The sequence below is a fragment of the Natrix helvetica genome (assembly GCF_964273705.1).
Source record: "Natrix helvetica genome assembly, chromosome: 2".
NCBI lineage: Eukaryota > Metazoa > Chordata > Lepidosauria > Squamata > Natricidae > Natrix > Natrix helvetica.
This window is the reverse complement of record NC_138552.1, coordinates 237713741-237735594: the sequence shown is the minus strand read 5'-3', so window position 1 is coordinate 237735594 and position 21854 is coordinate 237713741. Positions and strand designations below refer to the sequence as shown.

The following is a 21854-nucleotide window of genomic DNA, read 5'->3' as shown; positions in this document are numbered from 1 at the left end:
CTGCCTATATGATCAGGGCTTTGCAGCTTTCTGAGTCTTTGAATTCAGGCCTGTTGAAACAATAGAACAAACCTCATGAGAATTGATAGGCATTGTCTAAATGACTTAACATTGGAGCCATTGTGTAAAGACAATCTAGAATATGTTTTAGGGAAGTGGGCCATACAGGTGTCCATTTGTGTCACCTGCCATTGATATTTAGATATCTTTTGATTGGAGGATGAAATTGAGCACTGTGTGATTGGTAAATTGGTGGCATGCGAAGAAGAGACTTCTTAGGGATTTCTTATAGGCGTTTTAAAATCAAATTTTAAGGGGGGGGGGGGTTGATTTGGACGGCTCAGGCAGGCTTGGGGGAGAGTCTGCCAGGGCACAGGCCAGAGCTAACTAATGGGCGTGGGTTGGGAGTGCTGGGAAGGGTTGGGATTCCGTGGGAGACATTAAGCCATTCTATTGGGGGGTTCACCGAGTCGAGGGCCAAATTATGTTCGGGGGACACGGGTTCGTTGTTTAAGAGTAATCGCGCATTCTGACCCTCATTGCCCTTCTCGCATCCCCGGGTGCTTGGGATTACAGGACCCTGGTCTCCGGCTGGTGTAGCTTAATGCTAGGTACGTGGTACATAAGGCTCCCCTCATTTACGACCTCATACAAGAAGGTAGAGCGGACCTGGTGTGTATTATGGAGACCTGGTTGGGCCATGAGGGAGGTATTCCCCTTAGTGAACTATGCCCACCAGGCTTCCGGGCATTTCACTAGCCGAGAGCCCAGGGCAGGGGCGTGGTGTGGCGGTGGTTATTATGGAAAGTCTCAGACCTCAGGAGGTCACTGTGCCTCAGATAGGCAGGTGTGAGTCCCTTTTTGTGAAATGGGGCCTTGGAGTTCAGGTGGGCCTTTTTGTTATGTACCTGTCTCCCTGCTACGTTTCAACGGCCCTGCCGGAGCTGCTGAATGTATCAGCTAGATTGGCAGTTTTATTTCCCCAGGCTTATGATCCTGGGGATTTCAATCTGCCTTCCATTGGCGAGACATCCGAGTCAACTCGGGAGTTCATGGCTTCCATGACAGCTATGCACCTAACTCAGTTAATTCAAGACCCCACCCATAATAGGGGACATACGCTCGACCTGATTTTTGTCTCTGGGCAGTGGGTGAATGATCTAGATTTAGGGGATATTTCGATCCAACCCTTGTCAGTGTCTGATCATTTCCTCATCAGGCTTGACTTCCATACTGCTACCCCTCACCGCAGGGAGGTGGAACCGAAAAGATGGATCCGCCCCAGGCGCCTGATGGACCCTGAAATGTTCCTGATGGAGCCTGGGACTTTTCCTGAATCCCTTGCTCACAACTTGACTGAAGCCCTAGTGGAAGCCTGGGATAGGGTGGCCACTGGGGCCTTGGTTCGTGTTGTGCCTTTGAGGCCTCTGACCCGGTGTCAATCCCGGGTAGCTCCCTGATTTGCTGAGGAGCTCCAGGAGATGAAACACCAGAAAAGACACCTAGAGAGTGATTGGAGGGCCAGCTGATCTGAATCTGATCGAACACTAGTAAGAATTCATATTAAATCCTACTTAGTGGTGATAAAAGCGGCAAAATGGCAACATTTTTCCGCTCTTATCGCGTCCACAGACAACTGCCCAGCCGCCCTGTTTAGGATGCCCCGCTCCTTACTTAACCAAGGAACTGGGGAAGACCCCTTGCAGGGTAGGGCTGAAGAATTTGTTCAGTATCTGCAGGATAAAATCACTCAGATCCGGACAGGCTTGGACTCTGACTGGGTAGATTCGGGGAGTCGACGGGGATGAATCTTGTGGAGACAATATGGGATGAGTTTGACCCTGTGACCCCCGAGGGCATGGACAGGATTGTGAGGAGACTCAGTGCTGCCACTTGTGTGCTGGACCCGTGTCCCTCTTGGTTAGTTTCGGCTTCCCAGGAGGGGACACGAGGCTGGCTTCAGGAGATTACCAACGTTTCATTGAGAGGGGTTCTTTCCCACCACCTTGAAGGAGGCGGTGGTGAGGCCTCTCCTTAAGAAGCCCTCCCTGGACCCAGCTTCTTTAGCCAACTATCATCCAGTCTCCAACCTCCGCTTTGTAGCGAAGGTTGTCGAGAATGTGGTAGCACGTCAGCTTCCCCAGTACCTGGATGAAGCTGTCTACCTGGATCCATTTCAGTCGGGTTTCAGGCCCGGGTACAGCACGGAGACGGCATTGGTCGCGTTGGTCGATGATCTCTGGCGGGCCCGGGACAGGGGCTGCTCCTCTGTCCTGGTCCTATTAGACCTCTCGGCGGCTTTCAATACCATTGACCATGGTATCCTACTGCGACGACTCGGGGGGTTGGGAGTGGGGGGCACCGTTTTACGGTGGTTCTCCTCCTACCTGTCGGATCGGTGGCAGTTCGTGTTGACTGGAGGGCAGGGATCGACCCTGAGGCGTGTCACTTGTGGGGTGTCCCAGGGGTCGGTTCTCTCACCCCTCCTGGTCAACATATATATGAAACCGCTGGGCGAGATCATCGGTGGTTTTGGGGTATGGTATCATCAATACGCTGATGATACCCAACTTTTCATCTCTACCCCAAACCACCTAAATGATGTCCTAGATGTGATGTCCCAATGCCTGGAGGCTGTGCGGATCTGGATGGGGAGGAACAGGCTCAAGCTCAATTCCTCCAAGACTGAGTGGCTGTGGTTTCCGTCATCCCGATTTGTACATCTTGTTCCATCTTTGACGTTAGGGGGAGAAATTTTAGCCCCCTCAGAGAAGTCTCGCAATCTGGGAGTCCTCCTGGATACGCGGCTTAGTTTAGAAGAATATCTGATGGCCGTGACCAGGGGGGCCTTTTACCAGGTTCGCCTGGTACGTCAGTTGCGCCCCTTCCTGGATCGGGATGCTCTGTGCACAGTCACTCATGTCCTCGTCCTTTCTCGCCTGGACTGCTGCAACACTCTCTACATGGGGCTGCCCTTGAAGAGCACCTAAAAGCTTCAACTCGTCCAGAATGTGGCCGCGCGGGTTATCATGGGGGTCTAGGTGCTCCCATGTTATGCCCCTTTTAGGTGGCCTGCACTGGTTGCCAGTTGTTTTCTGGGTATGATTCAAGGTACTAATTATGACCTTTAAAGCTCTTGATGGCTTAGGCCCAGGGAACCTGTGAGACCACCTACTGCCACCAGTAGCCTCCCACTGTCCAGTGCGATCCCACAGAGTTGGTCTCCTCAGGGTGCCATCGGCCAGACAGTGTTGGCTAGCGACCCCCAGGGGGAGAGCCTTCTCTGTGGGAACGCCTTCCCTCTGGAATGAGCTGCCCCCGGAGCTTAGCATAATCCCCGACCTCCGGTCCTTCCAACACACCCTAAAAAGTTGGCTTTTCCAGCAAGCCAGCCTGGCCTGAACAAAATAAAATAAATGCTTGATTTAATTGTTAATTTTAATCCTATTTTTAAAATGTTATTGTTCATACTAATTGGGTTTGTTGGATACTCTATCTAATTTTTAAAAAACTTTTGTAATATGTGTTTTTTTAATGTTGTACGCCAGCCTGAGTCCTTTGGGAGAAGGGCGGCATATAAATCCAATAAACAGAAACAGGAAAATAAAGAGATTTTCTCTACACACCTGCAGTTCTTGGAAGGATTTTTGTGATGTGACTCTGCAGAGGTGGATGCCTATTTGGAATGAATATGCAGAGAATACTTTTGTATGATCCTGGATAGCTTATAGAAAGTTTGATATATACAAAGAATGCTAAAAAATTCAGAGGAAGAGATGCTGAAAAGCAGGTGTTGTTGAAGCAATTAAAAATAATGAGTAGGAAAGAAGGAAAGGGGTGGGCAGTGAGGGAGAAGGAAAAATGATACTAATCACTTTTTAAAGTTAAGGCAATTCATTGTATTTGGAACTTCAGAATGTGCATCAAAATCTGGCTTGCTAGGAAAGCATGGAGAGCAAAGGGGAGAGAAAGAGATTAAAGATGCAATGAGACAAAATGTAATTTGCCTGTCTTGGAAACTGAACCACCCACAAAAGAACTAAAACAATAACGGAATAATGAGCCACACAGGCATACAAGAGCATCAAAATAGCATCCACGATGAACAGACTCAGTGCGGGTTCTCTCAGTTGCCATCAATAGATGTTCCTTTGCTTCAAAATTCTGCCAACCCCAACTATCACATTGAGTAAGAAAGTAAACAGAAACTTTGTACCAAAGGAAATGCTCCTGAAAGGTTTCTCTTTGATATTAGATTGCTCATCAGATCAGTTTAGTTGTAATGCTGGATAAATATTGTGTGTTGTTTAATTAGTAAATTTCAATTAAAGTATTACTTTTATTCCCCTTTTGCTAATGAGAGGTGCACTTGAAACAAAAAGTTATATAAAGATGCATCTATTTTGAGAATATAAATTATTGTGAGTGTAAAGAGACTTTCATGATAACTTTGCTGAGACTATTTCAATCCTACGCTGCAATCTGCCACTTCCTACCTCTTCCCCTGGCTTCTAGCAGCAAATGCTCCTGTATTTTTTCAGTTTTTGGATTTTTTTTCACTTGTGTGGGGGAAATCTTTCTTAGCCATCAAGAAAAATCTGCAAAAGCGTTCCTCATATGAAATAAAATAAACCAGATGTCCTCACTTTTTCTCTGGAGATCTACAATATATAAACTGTGGAACTGTCTCTCGCCAGATGTAGTAATGTATCAGCGTTCCAGTTGACAAATCCAACCAAAGCAAGCATGGCTGAGTCAATCCAATCTCTTAATGCAAAACTTTATTGAGTACATCATTTTGGCAAAAAAGAGGACACCCAGATGCTGGTGACCCATTCAAAGGGATGGTCAGAGAAAACCAAACAGCCAGCAGCATGGGAGTATTCTGACCTACGCTTCCCAAGAGCATGAAGCACACTCCTTGTCCCGACAAAAACTCCTTTTATTAATTTACTGTGAATTCAGCTCATTCACATCCAGCAAAGTCTTTCAAGGGAGGATTTACATTCGCAGACCTTATCTGGCTTGGAGAGCTGACAGGCCGATATCTGCAAAACTTGGCAAGGAGTCTTGGAGAGTCACAAACCAATTAAGCAAACTTATTATCTCCTGCAAACTCCACTCCCCTTTCGCTCCTCTTTATTTCCTCTGGGAGGGGCCCTTCATCATCCACCTGTGGCTTTACTCCCAGGTCTACCCCTGTTCTTTAGCTTTTCCTTTCATCTGGCAACTGTGCATGCACACACTGGGAACAGGCTCCAGCTGTTCGTCTGCTTCACTGATGTCTGACTGAAGACAGCTGATAACTGGCATATTGTTCTGGCCCCCTCTCTGCCTCTGACACAGAGTCCTCATCAGAGCCTTCCCCAGACTCCAGGACTGGCCCATGTTCCTCCCCAACCGCCTGTCCAAATCTGCTGCCAGCTCCACTGGCCACTGGCAGGCCACAACAGGAAGTAGGCGTGGTAACTGAGGGACTTAGTCAATCGGAATGTTGACAGGAATGACCATTACCTTCTTGATTGTTTTAAAGAGGAATGTGATGAATTCATGGAGAATAGGGAGATCAGTGGCTGCTTTTCCTTGGGGTTATTATTCCTGACATCCAGAAATGTTTCCCTCTAATCTGGTTGCTGGGCTATACTAGTGAGAGATGCTATTGTACTCCTGTTCTACTCTGTATTTTCCAAATGTCATTTACCTGGCCACATTGAGAGACACAGTTGTGGATCAGGCAGGTTTTTGTTGCAATTTTAATTAAATCTGACCATTACAGAAATACATGTTCTTATCTCCAAGAATACTGAAATTACCGGGATCAACTGTGATCTTCTTTTACATGTAAAAAGTTGTTTATAACCTTAATTGTATTATGGCATATATTGTTTTCCAAGCTATTTTCACTTTTGTAAAGTGTTTTTGTTTTATCTATGCATCCATTTTAGTAGGACTTTTTAAAGTTGGAAATTGCATTGCAAATGCAGAAAGGGATGCATATTAATAAATAATTGTAACCTGATCCACATAGAGATGTGAAGAGCATGAAATGAGAAGGATGCAAACAAACACATTTTCTCATTATCCCAAATCATTGGGGTCTGCAATCTTCCCTATCCACCAGTATTTAATGGTATTATAGTATAGACCAGTGATGGCAAACCTTTTTTCCCTTGGGTGGGAAAAGTGCGCACATGCACTATTCCGTGTGCTTGCCCACACCTGTAATTAAATGCCCCCCCTGTGTTGTGCCCATCTGCGCATGCATGCGCGACCCCCACCCCGCTACCCCCATACATGGCATTCTTGGAACCTGGTGAAGGTGAAAACGGCCTCCCCCCAGAGTTTCCGGAGGCAGGAAACAGCACGTTTTTCAACTTCTGGGCCCGGTAGGTCTGTTTTTTGCTCTCCGCAGGCTTCAGAAGGCTTTCCTGAAGCCTGGGGAGAGTGGAAATGGCCTCCCCACACCCACCGGAAGGCCGAAAATCAGCTGGCTAGCACGTGAATGCTCGCTGGAGCTGACATAGGGCAATGCCTCACGTGTCCTTGGATATGGCTCTGTGTGCCACCTGTGGCATGCGTGGCATGTGTGCCATAGGCTCTCCATCATGGATATAGACTATCTCCAGTCCTAAAAATGCAGTGTTCTTTATAGTTCAGTAGCATTTCTGGCCATAAAGCCCAATGTAGGATGTTGCATATTGAAAATGCATCTCTTAAAGTACTAACAGAGTGTTAGGAGTAGAGGAGTGGGAAGAAAGGATAGAAGGGAGTAGAATTTTTATTGGTTTTATTTTAAAAAAATATGTTGGCAATGTGGTGACCTATTAAACACCACAAGCAGCAGAAAACATCCATCCAGTGACAGCCTGGGGAAGCAAGAGCAGCTCTTAGTGGGTCTGTTTTCATTATTACAGCATTTTTAGGGCTGCATGCTGCAATTTTCACTTGCAGTGAGGTATTAAATTGAAATTACCCCGATGTAATTGTCACACAGAATAATTCAGGACATGCTGAATTTAATGATTTCCAAGTTGTGTTTTTTTTTTTAAATTCAAGAGAGAAACACACCTGTCGATAGCTTCATCTGCAGTCTGCCTTTTCAAATAACAGGTTCTTTAATGAAAGGGGCTGCTTGGAAGAAGCATCGAGAGCATTTTTAGCTCATCTTTTTTAAACAATCAACTTATTGATCAAGATAATTCAATGATATCTAGCATCAAATGCTTTTTAGATGTGAATCTCCTATTTCAAAGGATTTATTCTCATTATAAACCTTAGATTATAAATGATGACCTGTTAAACAAGTCTTACATTCTCATTAATTCTCTGGGTAGCCTATGGTACTCTTAACTATGTTAATTGAAATCAAGTTAGGGAATCAATGTCAATGCCAGTAAGACTTCTCTCCATTATTGCTACAAAAAGATGCCATGGATGCAAATCTCTGATAAATTAGGAAAGCCATTAAGAAAGATAAAATTACCTGCTACTACCTAAGATAAAATAGAAACAAATGACATCTAGTGAATTCATGCATTATTTCTCTCTTGCCCAGGTAGTACAGAGTGTGTGAGTATGTATGTACGTGTGTGTATGTATACATGCATGTATGTATAAGAAAATATATTAAATCTTTTAACATATCAAATTGGAATTCAGCTGGCCTCTAATTTTTATAATTTTGGTTTTTAATGGCCTGGGATCCTTATATACATTTATGCTTCACCAAAATTATTATTCTTTTTCAAGACCCTCTCAATCTATAATTCTGTCTCTATCTCTGCATTTCCATCAATTTGTCCTCCAATGCTGCATAGTAAAAAAATGGAAAGACACAAGGAATAGCTGGGACATGATTACGTATAAACAGCAGGTAGAGAATACTTTTTCAGAAGTTCATGGTTTTGGGGAAGTGAGAAATAGTAAAAAAAAAACCTTTTTTTCCTTTCTGTTTGGAACTCTGATTTTCCCATTCCGATTCTCCTTTGGATTCTGCATTTCCTCATCACTTCTTTCCTCAATCATAACTTTATTTAATATTTTTTTGCAGTGATTTTTTAAAAAGTTACTTAAGAAAGCATTTAATCCCCCCCCCCCCCGATACACGTTAGTCCCAATTATTTATTTTGGGCAGTTTGCCTCTTTAGATGCATCAGTAGAGATGCAGAGGTTTTTATTTGAATTTGTTTATAACATTTGAAGAATCGGTGATTTTCTTTTTGCTTATTTTTTGCTACTGCACTCATGTTGTTTATAATCAGTGTCCCTCCTGTGAATTCAGATTCAATTCATAAAGGTGTCAGTTTTTTTAATCAGGAAGAAGGAATTCTTAGTACAAAATTGGATTAGAAAGAATCTTTACAATTTAGAGTAGAATATAATAACAGAGTTGGAAGGGACCTTGGAGGTCTTCTAGTCTAAACCCCTGCCCAGGTAAGAAAACACTTCAGACAAATGATTATCCAGCATCTTCTTTAAAATTTCCGATGTTGGGGCATTCACAACTTCTGGAGGCAAGTTGTTCCACTGATTAATTGTTGTAACTATCAGGAACTTTCTCCTCAATTCAAAGTTGCTTTTTTCCTTGATTAGTTTCCACCCATTGCTTCTTGTTCTACCATCAGGTGCTTTGGAGAATAGTTTGACTCCCTCTTCTTTGTGACAACCCCTGGGATATTGGAACACTGCTATAATGTCTAGTCCTTCTTTTCATTAAACTAAACATTTGATTAGGAACCCTCAGCCAAGCATGCATGGATTCCTCTTTCAGTTTTTGCTTGCATCTCACAAAAGAAGTTAACAGCACAAAGTCATTTTTTGCCATTAAAATAGTATAAAGTTTTTATACCTCTTTCACTGTTGTCAACCCTCATACCACCTCAAGTTGATGGAAATTGCAGTCTGCAGAGATTTACTTCAATGTGTATTATTTATTTTAATATTCTCATATCTCATGCTCTCTTTAGTGTCATCATCATCTAAAATCCAGCTAAAATGTAGATTCTAGATGCCACACATACTCCACACATGATAAAATAATTCATTCAAATTCCTAGAAAGAGAAGATTGTTATCACCTAATAATGCCTGATTGGCTACAAAGAACATTCAGTAGTTTTGGAGTCTTCCTGTATCACTGCTTCATTACATCTCAAAAAGAGGTTGTATATGATCTGTTGAGAAGAGACCTTTCAACAGCATATGTACAACCACTCATATAAAATGGTCCATGTGTCAAAAATGGTCTAAATATATTTTCCAGAGATGCTCTTGCATAGATGAACCATCCTGAGTCTGTTTACAGCATGAATGAAATCTATGTAGAAACTCAGTTTTCATTGTCTTGAATTTCTGCAAGAGAAATGAAATAATGTAAGCCAACATTTAGTGAGTAGACTTCAAAAATGATTATTTATTTAGTTACTTAATTCATTACTTGCATCCTCTGATAATCAGGCACTCATTTAACTGATTTAATATTTAACGCATTTAAAAACAACATCAGAGGAATTAACATTTTAGAACTTAAAATAGTCTGCACTACTGATATTCTGAAATGATAAGTCTTTTTTGCTTCTCTGAAAGCAAATGAGATGAAAACGACAATCCCCATAAAGTTTCTTAAGAGGGAATTGTGATGATGCTACAAAAAAAGACCAGTCTTAAATATTTTTGCTCCTCCAGGATTGGAGTCCATGATATGATTTAATACAATAATACAATAGTAGAGTTGGAAGGCACCTTGGAGGTCTTCTAGTCCAACCCCCTGCCTAGGCAGGAAAGAGTGGAAGAGGAAAGATTTGGAAGAGTGCCGTGGACATCATCATGACATCAATCATACCCATCTCACCTGATACTTTCTTATCAAAAAAATTGTGATAGGATTCAAGTGGTGATGAAGTGGAGCATCATTTGTATTTCTACAAATGCTTATGTCTCCTATAAACTTTCACAGAAAATAGACAGCATGGGGAGCTGCACAGTAGTACTTCATTTATAAAGAGGTTTACTAAGCTGAAATAAGACTAATAGAATATTCCTTCTATTCTATGGTGGGATGTGTTAGAGCAATCAGCAGATAGCTTTCTAGTAATTTGGTGCTTTCTAATTCGTTATCTCTCTACTATATCTATTGTTTAATTAGCTCCCCCTCCCATTCTTTGTTTTGCAACAGCATCCACAATATGCTCTAAAATTTACTGACTTACAGCTCATCTTAAGGAGTGGTGGGATTCAGCCAGTTCGCACCACTTCGGGAGAACTGGTTGTTAAATTTCTGAGCAGTTTGGTGAACTGGTTGTTGGAAGAAACCATTAGGACAGAGAACCAGTTGTTAAATTATTTGAATCCCACCACTCATCTTAAGCAATGGGACATTTAACAGAGCTTTATATTATATGAAAGAAAGTAGTTTAAAAAACCCTGGCCCCAAAACTGTTTTAGGATTTTGTGATCAAAACAAGCATTATGTACTGTATTTGGAAAGAAGCTGAAAGCCGGTGGCATTAATCCAGGAGTGGGGAAATGTAATCTACTAAACACAATATTTGCAGGTCTAGCCATAGACTCTAAACATGTTTAAGAAGCAGTGCTATGTGAAGCATATTTCAATAATAAAAGCAAGAGAATATTAAAGGCCCAGTCAGAAGGGACATTATACTATGCTATATTGGATGATGAGTTGAAAAATAAGAACTTCTACAAAAGTTTTCTGTATCCTCACCTCCATTGACAAGCTTCACCTTCACTTCCCAGATTGGGAAAGGTTGAGCTATGATGATTGAAACTAGAGGCATTAAATCACCTATTCTGCTCAAATCCTTACTATTTCATTTGGACTTTAGTTGGCATGGAGTTAAGGAAGCTTGAATCCCATAGAAAGCTGCTTTTGCAATATGAAAGTTAGTAAATAAAAAATTCTGAATAAGATTACTGGTTGTGTTTTTATTGTTCCATGAATACTGCAATGCCCTGGGAAGATTTATCAAATATATTAGCTAAATTTTAAAGTTCTTCTAATCATATTTTGTTACCGCTGTGTATATTCCTACGTCTACTATTACACAGCTAGTCTCTGCATTATAGTCTGTGTAATACCAATCAAAGCTGAAAATAAAGTTGAAAATCACCTTTGAGATTTCTGCTTTTATTCCTCTAGTTTTTCAAATGTTGAAACTATACATACAACCTAAATCAACTACGAAAAAAGTGAATTCTGTGTAATTCCTTCTGCCCAGCTGGAGTCAATATTTTACAAAACAGGCTGGCTCAATTAGAAAGAATATTAGAATCGGATGCTTCAAAAGCCTTCCAATTTCAGAGAACATCTGGAATTACATGCACAGGCCCACAAATGATGATCATAAACTGTGTATGATGCAAGATAAGTGAGTGAAGCTGATATATGTAATATTTAGAATTCAATTCTATCACTAAAAACTGAGCCTTCCAATCTATGCGGGATTGGGTCTATGTAGTCCCCAGGTACATTTCATATATTACCACTGTGTGAATCATGCTAATTAGGAGATGTATAACAATTTGAAATTGTGGCTTGCCATCCAGCCCTGATCGGTTAGATCATTGATTATGCTGCTGCCAGTCCCTATCTAGGAGACCCACTTAATTAAAAGGAATCCCATTATGAAGCTCATTCCTGCCTCTTTATGGGGGGCCTTTTAGGTAGATAGGGAATGGTGTTATGCAAGCCGCCCTCGCTTTCTCTTAATAGGTTTTCTCTCAAGATTTCTATGAATTTCTCCCTGCCACTCCATCCACAGCTGCTGCTATCTCTCTTTGACATTTGTATCAACCTTTTTACTTTATCATATGAAATATCTTTTGAGGAGGAGGAGGAGGAGGATCCTAGAAAACACTCAGGCCACAGTAAAATATGAAAGAAATAAACATACAGAGATAATAATAATGATTTTAAGTAAATATTAATTGATTAAGCAATAATTACACATGATAGCCTTGGCTTTGTATTTTCGCCCTAAAGAGAGGCTTGAGGATAGCAGTTGGGATGCCGAATATATCCCCAGATGTGAACAGAAATAGAATTTCCAAGACATAAACGAAGATAGCAAGTTTATTTAGACTTAAATGTAGGCAAATTTATGGGCAATAGGGACTAGTCTATCTTCCTGAAATACAATGTGAAAATTCAGAATTTATGGGCGCAAGAAAACAAGTGATAGCGGTTAACACAAAGACTGTTTTAAAAGCTATATCAGGCAGCTCTGTCAGTAGCTAATAATGCTAGGAATACAAAAGTGGAATATCTGTTGTCAGAGATAGTATGTCATCCGTCTGATGGGAATGAACTAGAAATAATAGCTTTTGCTATCATGGCAGGTTTGAGCATTTTGTGAACTGCATTTTGTCGGCTACTCTGGGAGACTGATTTCTAGGCTGAATTAACATACAGTTTGATGCAGGATGGGTCTTAGGGATATTTGGCTTGAGAAATATATAAAACAGTATTGGTTTTCAAGGCGGTTAAAAATAGAGTTAAATCCATGAAAACGGCAAAATTAACTAAAATATAAATTAGCAATAAAGCGAGTATTAATATAATAACAAGGATACCTGTTTCAATTCAATATGGATACCTGTTTCAATTAATAAATTGAGTACCTTCAATTTGAAGGTATTTCTTTAAAACGAAAATTAAAATTAAAATGTCAGTCTTCATTCAAGCTTGATATACTGACTTCAGACATAATATTAAACTATGGATTTATTCTTGCTTGTTTTCTAAAGTGTTGCTTTAGTGTCTCTGAGAGGCTCTGCAGCACATCTCTCCCTCTCCGGCTATAATTGTGTCTGGGAAGGATCCTGGAAATGGTCAGATGAGATGCAGCATAGCCCAGAGCTGCATAATGGATAGAGCAAGAAGCTTGGAAAGGACTTTCCCTAAGTCCCTAGGCTGTAGAGAGAGTCCTCAACATACATCTGATCACTTAGCAACTGTTCAAAATTACAATGAGAAGATACTTAGGACTAAAATTCAGAGTTCCCATAGTCACATGATCACATTTTTGGCACTCAGCAACCAGCCTGCATTTGCAGCAATTTGCAGTATCCTGTGGTCAGATCAATGGTAGGTTCCTATCGGTCCAGACTGGTTCGGGCAAACCGGTAGTAGTTTGGCGGCCTTGGTCTCTGGAACCGTCAGCGACCCAGGGCTGCCATGCCCCCTAACCGGTTCTCCAGTTTTTTCTTCTGCACATGTGCAGAACAATTTTTATTGCATTGCACATGCACATGTGCAGCAGTAGTGCATGCCGGAACACACCCCTGGGTCACATGTTTGTGATTTATAATTTTTTTGCTGGGAACGGGCATTTACTTCCAGTTTCAGCCAACAATGTCCATTGCGGACAATGGCTTTCCTTAACAACTACAGATTTGTTTAATGACATTGGTGATTTGCTTAAGGACCACCACAAAATAGTGTTATAATATTGGGTTTGTCATGTAATTACCAAAATAGCGACCACAAAGTCTGACCATAATTCTGGGCTCAATTATAGTCGTAACTCGAAGACTACCTGGCAAGGAGATGGCAAGAGATTTGTAATAGAGTATAAACTGCACATAATCTACAGTGGTTTAATATGCTCAGTGGCAAAGACGAAGAGCTTCTCAATCAGAAAGGTTTTGCAGTCCGGCGGTTTGAATCCCTAGTGCCGTGTAAGGGAGTAAGCTCCCATTACTTTTACCAGCTTCTGCCAACTTAGCAGTTTGAAAGCATGTAAAATGCAAGTAGAAAAACAGAGACCACCTTGGTGGGAAGGTAACAGTGTTCCATGTGCCTTTGGCATTTAGTCATGCTGGCCACATGACCACAGAGACTTCTTCAGACAACGCTGGCTCTTCGCCTTTGAAACGGAGATGAGCACCACCCCCTAGAGTTGGGAACAACTGGCACATATGTGTGAGGGGAACCTTTACCTAGGCTTTTCTGCAATCTTCCGTAGTGTTGTTTCTGACTACATCACATTTCATAAGTCTTATAAGATATATCTTGGAGATAAAACTACCTGTGGTTCATTTCCTTTCCTTTTTTTCTTTCTCTAGTAATGTTACATGAAGCCTACATCTTTGTCTCTCAGACAAGAGAAAGTGAAGACAGACACAGCCAGTTCTAACTAGTCATGGCATCTGATTTGGGGAACACTGGTGCAAAAGAAAAGCTCTGAAAAAGCATGTCAAAAGAAAAAAGGATGAATACTCTTTTTAAAAAAGGGAACCAATTAGTATTTAAAACTGTAAAGTGGAATCATTTTGAAATTTTAAAACTCATGAATTTCTTTTTATCTTTTGAAGGGGACATTACTGAGCTAAGCACATTATTATGAGAAGAAGGCAGGAAAATCCAGTTTGTACGTTTAGAAAATCATGATGAGCGAGGTTTCCTATTCTTTTATTCCTCTGGGAGGAATAAATAAATAAATTTCACAATAACGTTTTCTCATCAGAGGGTTATTGAAAAGAAACACATCAAAGCCTATTGAACAGAAAGATTGTGAGGCAATTGTCTTGTTCGATCTGGTACAGAGTAACCTAATAGTTCTGTGGAAAGGGGCACAAGTTTAGGGTGTGAGACCGTAAGTGCAGCAGCTATCTGTTAATTTCTTACGTATTCATTGTATTCTTCAGAATACACAATTCTATGCAAATCTGGCTTTTGAAAAGTTACTTTTTTCTATTTTACTTATAATTATAAAATATAAAGATTAGAAGGGACCAGTATTGTCTTTTGCAGTAATCCGCTATACGGTATTCCTGACAGATGGCTATCCATCTGCTTAAACACCTCAAGTAAAGAGAGTCTACTGCCTCCCAAAAATATCCAAACAAATTTGATCGTTAAAAAGGTATCCAGTTGTCCAACCAAAATTTGTATCTTTGTAAATCAAGCTCATTGTTTCCTATTGTACAGAAGTACTCCGATAATTCTGCTCTGTCTCCCACATCCCAGCTGAAGGAAATGCTGACTTCCAAAGTCTAATCTCCATTAGCAACAAAGCGGAGTTGGTAGATATGTCTACCAGAATTTGGAGATAGGAGAGGCAGGGTGAATAATTCTGGTGCCATGAGTCTTCTGCCACCAGGTCGGATCTTATTGTGATAAGAATCTATAACCAAACGAACAGCAAAGGAGCCATTCTCCCCTGCTTCTCTTTCCCTGCTGCTTCTGCTGCAGGCACAACATAGAGGCAAAGTAGAGGCTGAAAATAGGAGGAGAGAAAGAGGGTAACTAGGTCTTTCTGTACTAGTATTCACTGCACCAAAAGACATGTTTTTCCCTATAGAGTGAACCTGACTTCCTTTCCCACTAGGAAGGGGAGTCAAATGGAAGGGACATCCAGTTGGGAAAGTTGTCCTTGAATGACAGCGGAAGAGACTAAAGGCAGCTTCATCTTAATGGCCCTTGATGGCTCCATGGCAAAGGTGTCCTTGACTTTTTATGTAGGGATGCCAACAGTGATGAAATGCTGCCCACGTGCCAGCAGCTTGACAGGAGAATCTGGTTGCTTTGCTAAACTTACCTTGAACTGATTCACTCCTGTTTCCTGCTCAACATAGCTTGTCTTGGCAGATTTGAAAAATAAAACAAAACAAAATGCTGTATTTGCAGTGGAGCAAAAAATTGCAGAGAGACACTTTCTTCCTAGTGAGCTGGGAGTAGTTTAAGGACAACATTAAACATTCATGACCATGACAAACAGTTAATGAGGTGTTTTTTGTGTTCAGCTGTGCAGGATATATGGATGAACCCTGAATCACAAACTATGGTTATTAATAGTGAAGTAGTACCAATAAGGCTATTTAAGATGTGCTTAAAAAAAAAGATGGTATAAAGACCTATTTTGGAATATTTTCTTCTCTGAATTTATAGCAGGTCAGATATAGCAAACTAGATGCTTTAGAATCATATAAGACAGATTGTTATAGTCAAAAATAAAATCAATCATGATTTTTCAAGAACTTGAAACAATGTTTGACTGACTAGCTTGTTTAAAAAGAGGAACAAAAGAAATAAAGCAAAACTGTATAATGAGCTCATGGCGTTTTAAAAAAGAAAACCCTCACATGGTTGTTGTGGGGAAAAATGTAGAGGAAAAAGTATTAAGTATATTGACACATCTTGAATCATAATAAAGGGAGGATTTTAAAAAATCTGAAAAATAATGGATGGAATGGATGGGCAGACAGACAAAGCAGAATCCAATTGCCTTGTTGGATACATCCACAGATCCATCTAGAATTGGGCTGTCAAACTCGCATGCTGTGGGCCAGATGCGTCACACGCTGGCCACACCCACACCTGGTTTAGCAACGGTGGGAATATGCAATATGTCATGTGATGATGCCTGACGAAACGAGTTTGACAGCCCTGATCCAGTCAGTGCATTGGATAATCTCGCAGGTATGGTTGTTCCTTCCCTGTTGCTTCCCAACAATTAGTAGTTAAGATATACTACCTGTGATTCAGGAATTCATGTACCTGCATCAAGGCTAGAAGCCACAAGAAGCTACTGATAGCTGAATATTCCAGAAGTATTTCTGATTTCCATCTCCAATTTTTTTGCCATCATTATGGCCTGCATATCCTGCATCTAATGGCAGAATATTTATAGCTTATGCCTTGCATTTAAAAAAAATGTTTCTAAATATCCTCACTTAGATGACACAGGATTCTGACACTATGAGAGATGGAATAAACTTATCTGTCCACATTTTCATCATGTGCATGATTTTGCATTATTCCATTGTGTCGCTCCTTTTGTAGCTGTACGCTAAGCTAAAATGTTGAAGTGCAATAGATTTTGTGTGGAAGAGATGTTCCAGTCTTTGAATCATTTTAGTGGTCCTTTTCTCTTACAAAACTCATTATCCATTCTTCTGAATAGGCTATATCAGAGAGATGCTATATTAGACAAACCGTGCTTCAGTTTGAATGGTTAACTTCAGGAAGTGGTAATAGGAAATTGCTGTCTAGAGAGAAGTCAATCTATCTCTCATGCCATTTAACTTCTACATCAGGAATAGGTGAGGACTGCACTTAAAAATTTGGAGGATGCTGAGTGCCACAGTATGAATACAATTACACGCTGCATGTTCATTTTGGGGCTTTGTTTCAGGGAGTTAGGATTTTTCCTTTTTAAAAAATTGTGATACAGCTGTTTTCAGGTTCAGCAAACATGCATCAGAGGGTACTTCACGGACTACAAAGAAGGGGACTTGGGACTTGCAGAGTGCCCATTTCTGTTCCATATGAAATTGCTGGGACATTGGTCCCAGACATAAATGGAAGTGACATGTTCCTATGACCTCTGTGTGCTTTTTATCTAATCTAACTGAGTCACTCTGTATTCTGCCTAATGCTCAGCCACTATAATAGATTGTGGGCCAATGAAATGAATCTAATTCTAGGTGTGATGGAAGTGTTTGTCTGGCTTCATGGTGTTTAATTTGATTAGGAGGGATTTATGTTCAGGTTGCCAGTTTGAATCTGTTTTTGGATCCATTGCCGCACAAAGGTTCACATTTTTTTTTATCAAATTAGATCTGATTGAGATCTGTCTTAATGATGTTTTTACCTTTTTCTCACCAAAAACACCCAACAACCCAGGTCTGAAGTCTCAAAATAATTTTATTATCACCTCAGGTTTTTCGTCCCAAAATATAATATAGCAACATTATTGTCCTTCCTGTGTTTAACTACACTATTTCATGATCCTTAACATTTTCTGTTAAGAAAGGAACTTACTAAATAACACTTTCTTAAGTTTTCCATATTTTTCTCATTCAGATGCACTACATTACACTATCGTGCTGAACTGCCACCAACCAGCATCATTATCACTTTCCACAATGAAGCTCGGTCTACATTGTTGAGGACGATAAGAAGGTAAGATTTATTCACATAGCACTAAAGAGTGAAGAGGGATAAATAGTATCCAAAATATCAACTATTTTATAAATGTTACCATTAAAAAATAATTGAAATGATCTTTAATTAAAAAGGCCAAATAAGCTATTATGGTCATAAAGCTACCACCAAATAAACATGCACACATCGCCATCATGCTGTATGCTTAAGGAGTAAACAGATAAAGAAAAGGAGCAAGACATTTTAAGGAATGAATCATATGAGTTAGAGAGAAAGAAAACAAAATATAGCTTAAACCAGTTTAACTAGAATGAATGAATTCCATTCATTAAGCATATCCTCAGCTTTCTATCATGGCAACTTATTCATAGTTTCTACCACACTTGTACATTGCTTCATTCACAACCTTTTATTCTTTTAAGTTTTTATTTCAGTGTGCTTCTTTAGAATTGGTTGTTCGCTTCTGTACTTCAGCCACATTATTTCAGTACTCGTTTATTCTTAACCTGTCACTTCTTGTTTTATTTCTTAAGTACTCTATTGCCGTCACATTCAAGTTGCTTTTGATTATGTAGCCCAAAATGCACTTCCACATATAATAAAGTAGAGAAAAGCCACAACACGAACTATTTTGCTTCTTTAACAAACATTCATTCTTCTCAGTAGACTTCATCCTACCCTCTAAATCCCAACCAACATTTCTCCACCTTAAAATTATCCCATCCGTTTTCTCATCTTTCATGAAGATTCTACCAAGATGCAGATCAATCTGGGTGCTTTAATTTTTCATCATTTATGTATAACTTGCAATCATTCACTCCATCCTGTCTATCAAACACAAGTATTTTGGACTTTGACACATTAATTTTCAAATGCTCTTCATTGCCTCATGCAATCAAATATTCACTGCAAATCAATCAGGTTCTCAACCAACAGCAGAGCATTATCTGCATACAAAAATGCATATATATATTCACGTCCCAACTAACCTATCTCTAGTTTCACCACAAGTATTACTTATACTTTTATTCCTTATTTCAAACCTGTCATGTGCTTCCTGTAAATCAGTAAATGTACAATAATTTTTCTTCCTCGTATTTATACATTTTTCAATGATATCCTAAAAAAACAAAAATCTGATCTTCATATTCCCTGCCTGGCATAAAGTTGCACTGTATTTCACAAATTTTACTTGTCATCCTTGCCCCCTTTTGATCAGTATTCTGCCAGACCACCCCCCCAAACACTTATGAGAGTAGTTCCTCTGCAATTTTTCCCATAAGTCTTCCTACTCTTTCCATTTTCTATGAGAATGACTGTGGCTTATTCTGATGATCAAACATGATATAGTCTTCACACACATTAAACTAGTTGCAGAGCTATTTCATACATACACCACATCCATATTTTAATATTTTCCACTAACAGTCTCTGCACCTCCAGCCATATTATTTTTCACACCATTTATGACTGCTTTTCATTACTTTTTCCACCAAGTGTCCTTTTTAATGTTTACGATTGTCATAATTTCACACACTTTGCAGCACTGAATTTCCCCTCCTCTACTCTGAATGTCTCTTCCGTTTCTCTGCTTCTACATTCTTACATCCGCGTCTGTTTATTTTGGTAGGAATTAACATATTTTTTATATTTCTATTGATTGCTTTTCTGTAGGCACATATGAACAGTAATGCTTAAAACTATATGTTCAGAACAAAACCTTTTTTAAACAGATGCTCACCAGTCATAATACTCATTCATCCTTGGATCTCTGATCTCTATTCATTACAATACAATACAATTGTACCTCGTGGATCAGGGATATCAAGCTCGCAGCCTGCAGGCGGGATGTGTCACATGCTGGCCACATGCATCCCCACTTTAGCGAAGGGGGAAAAGTCATGATGTGTCATGTGACGACAATGTGATGAAGCAAATTTGGATCAAACTAATGGTGAATGTTATTCAGTTGTTTAAAACCACTTAGTTCTTCCTATTCTCTCCAATCATTGGAGCATTAACATTAACTTTCACCAATTTATAGATTCCTATTTTTATACACATCTGCAACAACTTTGATGTCACCAGTCTGTGCTTATTGACATATACTTTAGCCTTTTATCATAAATGAACCTATGATTGTACTTCTCCACACACATTAATATTCCACTCCACAAGATTGAATCATTTGCATTCTAATCATTTGCATCTCTCTCTTTCTCCCAGTTTTATAGACAAAGCATATTTCATTCATTATGTCATGCTCTTTTTTCTTCTACTTCTTATACATGCTAAATTACCATGCTGGTAATAATGTAGATCCATAGATATTGCTCATGCTTGATCAGTTAAGTCTTTCACCTAAGACTTTGTAGTATGAAAAAGGGCACACAGCTTTATCAGCCTTAGTCACACCCATGCCACTTGTATTGATTCTACGCTAATCATAAGAACAGTACCAATCAGTGTTGGTATAGTTTAGTTAATAGGCTGCATGTTTTACTCCAAACATTTTCATACTTTTCTGAGCCAACCTGGATCTAATGACTATTTTGAAGACCAGAAAACTATTGTGCACAGCTTTCCTAGAAGATAGATGTATTGTACTGATATATTGTAATGGGCTGTGAGAATAACCTTGAAAGAAAAGAAGAAGGGTCTAGACTATGGTCAGATAAAAGATATCTCACCCCACAAAAGGAATGGAAACATGAAAAGTGCCTCAGAAAGGACCTTCCCTAGTAGTCTAGAAAATAAAGGTAATGGAGGGGAGAAATACTTCCAAATTTGCAAGATTGATATCAGCTCTTTGAGGTAATCCAGTCAAGAAGCCAAAACCATGACTACTCTCTTTATCCTAAGATTACGGTAACAGAATCTTGAAATCTTGCAAAATAGAGATTTTTTTCCCCTGATAATCCACTCATAAGATAAAATCCACTCTTATTCCCACCCTTAAATTTATTAAGCTTCGCACAATCAGAGTTGCAAATCTCAGCTTTCCAGGTATTTATCACTTTATTCAGGAATAGGCTTATTTGGTAGATACAAAAAAATACTCCTTTTTTTATAGACAAGAAGAACCTAACTGCCCTCCATATTACATAGAAAGCACATCCTATATATAGGTCCTGGTCTAGATCAGGAACCCTAGATTTTCAATTTTGTTTTCTTCCTTCCCAGCTTTCTGAGTGAATAGATACTTTGCCCTTCTCTTGAGGGACTTGGGTCTTGATGGGCTGTGAGGACATCATGAACCTCTGTACCATTCAGCAGAAACCCCTGTTTTCTGCTCTTCCGGCTTCATTCCTTGTAAAAACTAACCTGAATCCTGAAAAAAAACAGGCCAAATAGCGCTGCCAAAACTGTGTTGTATTGCAACCAAATTTTGTCATCATATCTCAAAATATTGGTAGGCCTGCACATGAGCTACATGAAAAGTGTGCTGACTGTTTCAACTTTTTGCCTTGTTAAATATTTCAGATGCCTGATGGCTTTTGGTTTGCACACTTTGAAGGTCACACACTTAGATTCTGCTTTTGTTGGTGGGGGAGGGGAGGAAATTAGAGAAATTAATATGATAGGTGATTCCTTTATTATTGTTTAGTTCTCTTACCCATCCTTTTTTATTGGCAAGTCTTTTGTGAGCAGATCATGCAATTACCAAGCTCATTCATTATTCAAAGCAATCCCACCACTTTCTCAAGCACTTAATTGCTGGAATGCAGACTGTTCACCAACAATTCATTCTGAAGAGTCCAAATGTGAAAATTACAAGCTGTTTTGCACTGGGAATACAGCTGGTAAAGATGGCAAAGGATATTCAGGTATCTAAATCCATATAGAATTTTTTCTGTGCTTTGAATATATCTTTGCATAGCATCATTGAATGGAACCTAGCACTATAATAAACAGCTTGTGCAGAAAGTTTGTTTCTTTGTTTAGTC

The 21854-nt window shown here is 39.8% G+C and overlaps 1 protein-coding gene across 1 annotated transcript in view; it reads left to right on the top strand.

The window, feature by feature from the left end:
- Positions 1 to 21854, top strand: part of GALNT14 (polypeptide N-acetylgalactosaminyltransferase 14) — a 316785-nt gene that overhangs the window by 184332 nt on the left and 110599 nt on the right. Inside the window, exon 3 of the mRNA XM_081945250.1 lies at positions 17827 to 17925. Within this exon, the coding sequence (XP_081801376.1) occupies positions 17827 to 17925 (99 nt within the window). The remainder of the gene's footprint in view (positions 1 to 17826; positions 17926 to 21854) is intronic.